The 6,664-nt window shown below is 40.2% G+C and overlaps 1 protein-coding gene across 1 annotated transcript; it reads left to right on the plus strand.

The window, feature by feature from the left end:
• Positions 1-574: 574 nt before the first annotated feature.
• On the plus strand, positions 575-4,503 carry LOC146330044 (uncharacterized). Its single transcript, XM_084715494.1, has 6 exons — positions 575-781; positions 909-1,054; positions 1,219-1,280; positions 1,404-1,517; positions 3,161-3,259; positions 4,255-4,503. Exons 1-6 carry the CDS (start codon positions 662-664, stop codon positions 4,431-4,433), a joined length of 720 nt encoding a protein of 239 aa, XP_084571620.1. The 5' UTR covers positions 575-661; the 3' UTR covers positions 4,434-4,503.
• Positions 4,504-6,664: the final 2,161 nt, after the last annotated feature.

Raw genomic sequence — 6,664 nt, forward strand, 5'->3', positions numbered from 1 at the left:
TAATTTGAAGGTGAACTTACTGTTTAAGTATTATGCAATTGTTCTAAACTTCTGCTGAGTTATAATAACAATACAGCAGAAGCACGGCAGATGCCTGTTTGTAATATTGACCTAAATAAAGGTGGACGACACTTCAGCTGGTGACTTTATTTGGAGAGAGAAGTATATGAGCTGCACTGCAGCCAGTGACGAGGGGGTGACGCAGATATGTTGGCTTCACTTTTTGGGAGCTGTCATGTCATCCATCTTTCTATATGTTAATGGTTCATGCTAGAAAGAAGTTGCGACTTTTAATTGGCAGTAAACGCAGCACTGGAATAAAAACACAAGTTATTTTTGGTTTTGTGGGTCTAATTCCCTAGTTTTTGTGACTTGCCTTTGTGTTAGCCTAAAGGACAGAGCATGTAACATTAATACTTTTATTTTTTCCATTTTTACAGGCCTAATTTAGTTGTTTGGATAATAAAAAAACAGTAAATCTTTAACTGTATTCACCTCTCAACCAGATTGCAACACATATGTAAACAACATAGGGTGAGGGGACGGGGGGATGAGCCTCTGAGTATAAGTGCACCAGTTTTAGATTGAAGCACACACAATCAGCAGTGCTATACACAAACACAGGTTTTGGCTATTTTTGTGTGAGTAGATGTGTTGAGCCATGACGGGCTTTATTCATGTTGCCGTGGCAGCGCTCTGTCTGCTGTCTGTCGGACAGTCGGCTCCTGTGTCCAGCTGCGAGAATCTGATCAAGCCTATTGAAATCACAGGAAGAGACCAGGTAAAAGACATTTCACTCATATCATCTGTGTCTCACATACTCTCACTTTCTGTATGCAGGATATTTTTTATGCTTTTAATGTGACCATTTGTTGACATGCAACTGAGGAGCACCCTGTCTGTTTCAGCTGCTGGGCAAGTGGATACAGATAGCAGAAAGCGTAAACATCACAGGATCCAAACTGCTGACTAAGATGTTCATGGAGAGCTCCTGGGTGAAAGTCACTGCTGCGAATGAGAGTGATGCCATCAATGTTCTTCAGGTTTCAAAAATGTAATTTCAAACCCAAATTTAAGGAGTGTATCAAGATTATGAACTCCTGTTTTATTCCAACCCACCATGATTCTCAAAGTCAGGATGTCCAGTGATTTTTTCCCCCCCAAATTAAAACATTTTCAGCATATAATTTCACTTTTTATCATTTCTGCTATTGTAAGGATGGGCCGCTGCTTCACATTAACGACTAAGATGACCTTGGCAAACAGCACTCTCTATTTTGGTGAGTATTGATGAAACATGCTGTCCAAATATTTTGCACAAGCAGATTTGGACTTTGTGTCCAGCATTGCATCAGCACTTTGTGTTTGTGTTGATGCGTGTTTTTGTATGCATATGTCCCTAGAGCAACCTTTTACTGCCTCTGAGATCCTGTTGAATACCGGCTGCCCTGACTGCCTCGTTTTCTACTCAAATTACACCATTGGAAGTGGCACATACCACGGACTCCAGCTCCTGAGTAAGACTTAAGACATACAGATTGATAAAATGAAGGTAGAAGTGAAGTTGCTTTTACATTAAAAACAGAGATCTTCTTAGGGAGCGTCTAGGAAGAGGATTTGCACTGACATCTAAGAGTTTACACACTGTACTCAGCGTCAGATAAGGGGTGGACGACAGGGTTAAAATCTTCTGTTACTTTTAAAATATGTAATTCAGTATCAGTATGTATGGTTATCCAATGTTTTTAGAAACTCACATATTTTTGGATACCCTTCATTGTCAAGATGCCAGTTTAGGGAATTAAATACCTGTCAAATCGAGGTTCTTGACCACACTGATGGAAAAATCATGGAAATCAGCAAGCAAATAGTTTGACATAAACAGTATGACAAAATGGTGGCACATTTCTATTATCTGATGACTGTGGTAACCTCATTGCTATTCTCGTATAGTCAGACCTCTCTCCACAGCACTCAATACTAGAAAGAGGTCTGGGTTCATACCTGCACACTGTGCTATAGGGAAACAACAACAACAACAACAACAACATCAACAACAACAACAAAAAAACGTTCTGCCTCATATGCATTTTTTCAAACGTTGGTGCTGCTGCAAAGCAGTGTCGAGGTGGAACCTGCTTTGGTGGAACACATGCATGTCTGGAGGTGAACTCAAACATTAAAATTACTACACCACTACAAAAGACAAGGTAATGCCTATAAGCTTGTTTATGTTGGTACTATTAGCATCCAAGGTGCACAATGCCTCTTGAAACAAGGGACCAAAGGCAGACCCAGTGTGCATCTGGTGAGTCAGTCACAAAAGGATAAACTAAAGCAGTGTTTCTCAATCCTGGTCCTCGGGTACCGCTGCCCTCCATGTTTTAGGTGTTTCCCTGCTCCAACACACCTGATTCCTGAATGATCAGGCTGTTATCTGGCTTCTGCAGAGGCTTGATGATGAGCTGATTATTTGAATCAGGTGTGTTGGAGCAGGGAAACACCTAAAACATGGAGGGCAGTGGTACCTGAGGACCAGGATTGAGAAACACTGAACTAAAGGTTAACTAAATGGCCAAATAAAGGGAAAAAGAAATTAAGTAATGGACAGTGGGCAAAACAGCAGTGGTTAAACAAGCAGGTCATCTTGAAAAAGGAGAAACCAAAATTAGCCAGGCTCACCCTACAGTTCATTATGATTTTGACGTAACCCCACTTCCCGCCTCTAACATGGGGCTGTAACTGGATGCAGGTGGGCAGGAGGGCAAACTCTGCACTTGGCCAGCCAACACATCACAAGGACTAAAACAAAAGCAACTGTAACAAGCAGTACAGGTTGAATTGTGCACAAAAGGGTTTTTTCTGGGGCAAACACCAAGAACAGCCACAGCAGGGACACGGCAGGAGGCAGAAAGGGGAGAACAAAGGCCAACAAGTGCCATATTTGCCTGGCCCTGATAAGGGGATTGGGTAGGGGAGGAGTCAGGCCAAGGCTGCAGTCACTCACTACACAGTAAGAAAGGTCAGGGGATCAAAGCCTTCATTGTCTGGGCACCATGAATGTCTGTACAAAATTTTAAGTCATTGAACTGTACCGTTTACTGTATACTGATACTGTATCCTGTATCGCTCCTTTGCATGCACTTGTTCTGTCTCTCAGGCAGGAGAAATGGGGTGACAGCTGCTGAGCTGGAAGAGTTTACCAAGCAGGTAGAGTGTCTGAATTTACCAGCACCTGCTGTCCTGGACCCAGAAAAAGGTACGTTTCACACATTATCTGACTGCAAGACTGTTGTTTTTAAATATATCCCATGAGGATGTGAATATGCTCAGTACTTTTTCCTTAATGAAATGTTTAATGTTTAATGCTTTTGACATGCATGTGAATGCAGCTGCAGCAATATCCAGCATGTAGAGTAACTGAGCACTAAGTATAGTACAGCCATCAGTAAAATGCATTTTGTCAGATTACTGTTAAAAACTCAATAAAATGCTTTTGATTATTTGTCTCTGCCTTTATAGAGTGCCTACGTCACACCACTTGCGTTGGAACACCATGGGACCAAACTTTGGGAAAAATATAACTGTAGACAACGGGGAATTATTTTTTGATCCCGTTCCCGAATTGTGCCACGAGTCACATATACAATGTTGCCGACTTGTGTCAAGTCAAGTCAGTTTGTCATAAAACTGTTGAGGAGTATTAGACTGTGAAGAAATGTAATTAGAAAGATTACACACGCAGAAGTCTTGTGAGTGACGTTATGATTTTCTCCTTTGAAAAGCTAATGTTAGCCGCTGACGCTATGATGCCTATGTGTTGCCATCCTGGCGTGTAGTCACACAACAGCAGGTCTTACTTGTTCATCCCCTTCCTGGCTGATAAAAACACCAGGAGTTGCTGCAGGGAAGGTTAAGTTACAAGCAGCAGCAAGATTGGTGTTGATCATGTATTTTTGGTGAGAGCAGAGATATAGTTCACTGAGTGGTATCACACCAAACTAAACTAAAATATGACAAACCTGCAACAAGCTAAGTATTTCTTAACTTGTAAAATTATGTTTTAAACTGACAAACAACATATTTCTAAGTTATGGCACGGTAATTTGTCTCTCACCATAGACTACCATTCATATTTTTTTTCCAAATTTAGGTGCCATGGGACACACCGGAAAGGGGTGTGATTTATTTTGTTCATCATCATAGTTGATGAAGTTGTGAAATGAAATGAGATCACTCTTCTCTACCTCACAGGTGGCTGTCCAGATGAATCTCCCTCCCAAGAAACAGAGACCACTGATCTAACCGATGTCATGAATAACATGGGCTCTGAAATTGTAAGCCTTTTTGACAGAATTCTTGGCAGTGATGATGGAGTCAATAAGTTTCTCAAAACGCTCTCTGGCGGCATAGCTGGATTAAAAGAAAATTAACTTTGTCAAAAGAGGCCATGTGTGTCAAAAGAGAATTCTGACAATAAAAATAATTAAACTACATGAAAAATGTCTTTTCCTACTTTTACATTTTTGTATCGTAATTGACGTGTAAAATCTTCAGAATGTTTGATGAAAGTGTTTTATTATTTTTTATCTTTAAATGACTATTTATACCATGGTCTGAGTGAATTCTCTTTTCTGATTGGCTGGCAGGCGTGCATTAAAATATTTTATTATATGTATGTATCAATATTACAACATTCCCAAAGAAGTCTCATTCACCTTGTTTCACTTCACCATCAATGGAAATATTCAGTTTAATGTAAATTATATTGCTAAGTAGGTTCATTTTCACTACAGAGTTACTGTTGCTATGGACGCAGCTCCAACCGTAGAAACAACTATTTTTTCAAGTGGAATTGATGAAATCAATAAAATCATATTTTAATCAACATTTTATGTCAAACTTTTGATTTCTTTAGTGAGTAGCTGTGTAATAAGCGGGATAATGTAGAGCGAGCAGGTCACCATAGAGAAATAAAGCCCGACAGGGTGATGCAGGACCCTGATACGAAGCTCTACATTATCCCTTACTTAATGCTCTCAAGTTTAATTACTATTCAAAACTAATTTGCTGTGCCCTTAAAATGAACTGTCAAAAAAACAAAAAAACAAAACACGTCCATCTTCTTTTTGCAACTTTTATTAACAAAAATCCCTCAGTTCAGTACAAGCATATTTTTCTTCAGCCTGTGTGCCGCACGTCTCTGTGACCCTCCCTCTTAAAGTGACAGCTCTCTCTTCTAAAAGGTAAATATAGCAATTTTTGTCTCTTCAGGAGGTAAGTATATAGGTAAGTAATGTTTTAATAATAAAAATATGAATTAACCAAATACTTATTTAAATAAAATGTTTTTAACTGGACACTGATATAAAATCAACAAGAAAGAAATGAAATAACTGGAATAACCCAGATAGCACACACACGTCTTGCAGATGTCGGCACAATGAATAAAGCTGCATCAGCGAGACGTCTTATTGACAACGTTTGCTGATTGGGAATATGTCGCCGAGACATCGGCATTTGGTCACAGATGCCCTCCAGATGATGTTTGGATGATGCATCAAAGCTGCACAGTGGCCTCTCTACAGCTTCTATGACCTTTATTTATTCAGGTCAGATCATTCAATCAGCAAATCTCTCACTATCTATGGTCCAATGGACACACCAAGGAAGGAAAACATCACTGTGCCTTTTTCCCTGGCTACTGTCTGACCTTAATACAGTGTCACAGGAGACACTGTGTTAAAGGGAGGATATAGACTGGAGGGATGTGACTGGAGACAACTGGAGTCTCCTGCGTTTTCCAGAGATGCTGCACTAAACTCAGACACACCTACGTGAGGCGGTTATTAGCTTCACTTTCAGTGCAAACACACCAACAACAGCCCAGAACCAGTACAGAACTATGAGAAAATTTTACACCAAGCCATGTTTACAAATGGAGCAGAGCCAGAGCTTCCCTTCGTTAGCTGCCAGTTAACCGCTAAAGTTAACTCCGCAGCTGTAAAAACACCGAAGCCCACCAGCTACTAACAGCTAACGCTAACAAACATTACTTGACCCTTTCCCAAATTCAACACTGATTTGTTGTCCAGACGGAGATTGTTCATGTGCTGGAAAGACTTATGGCTACCCAGCAAAGGCTAAATTAAGTTAGCTGATAAGTTTGCTGGTCAGGTGTGTGACTTATAAGCAATGGGGAAGCCATTTTCTTTTTTTCTTTTTCTTTTCGCTTTCTTTGGGGCTTTAGGAAACTTGGATTACAACAGATGAGCAGTATGGAGGCATTTTATGGTTTACCATTGTTGTTGTTTTTACATTTGAAAACTGGTCACCATTCACTTCAGCTGTTAGAGGCTCTGTCTGAGAGAATCCCGATGTATGACTGTGTCTTCACTTTGTAAGTGTACTGTGTTTTGTAATGAAGAAACACCATGCAAATGTAATTAAACACTTCAGTGCTCAAACTATATTAAATAGGACCAATTTATTATACAGTCTATGGCTCTAACATGTTTTTTGGACATGCATTTGTTACGTAGTGCTCCTTTAAGTTGTATCAGGAGATGCTGCAGCCTCCCTCTGCTCGAGGATGGGCGTTCCAGTTTAATATATAGACTGGCTTCCCCTTTTGACCAGGTCTTTACTGCCCAAACACATACAA

This window comes from Lutjanus erythropterus, chromosome 3 (genome assembly GCF_056507025.1).
Source record: "Lutjanus erythropterus isolate fLutEry1 chromosome 3, fLutEry1.hap2, whole genome shotgun sequence".
Taxonomy (NCBI): domain Eukaryota; kingdom Metazoa; phylum Chordata; class Actinopteri; order Lutjaniformes; family Lutjanidae; genus Lutjanus; species Lutjanus erythropterus.

What these genes read in the sequence shown, in the direction of transcription:
- LOC146330044 (XM_084715494.1), top strand. Translation starts at nt 662, where the DNA reads ATGACGGGCTTTATTCATGTTGCCGTGGCAGCGCTCTGTCTGCTGTCT. An exon ending in AAATCACAGGAAGAGACCAG is followed by an intron (nt 782 to 908) that starts GTAAAAGACATT and finishes TGTCTGTTTCAG; the next exon opens with CTGCTGGGCAAGTGGATACA. An exon ending in TGTCCTGGACCCAGAAAAAG is followed by an intron (nt 3,260 to 4,254) that starts GTACGTTTCACA and finishes TCTACCTCACAG; the next exon opens with GTGGCTGTCCAGATGAATCT.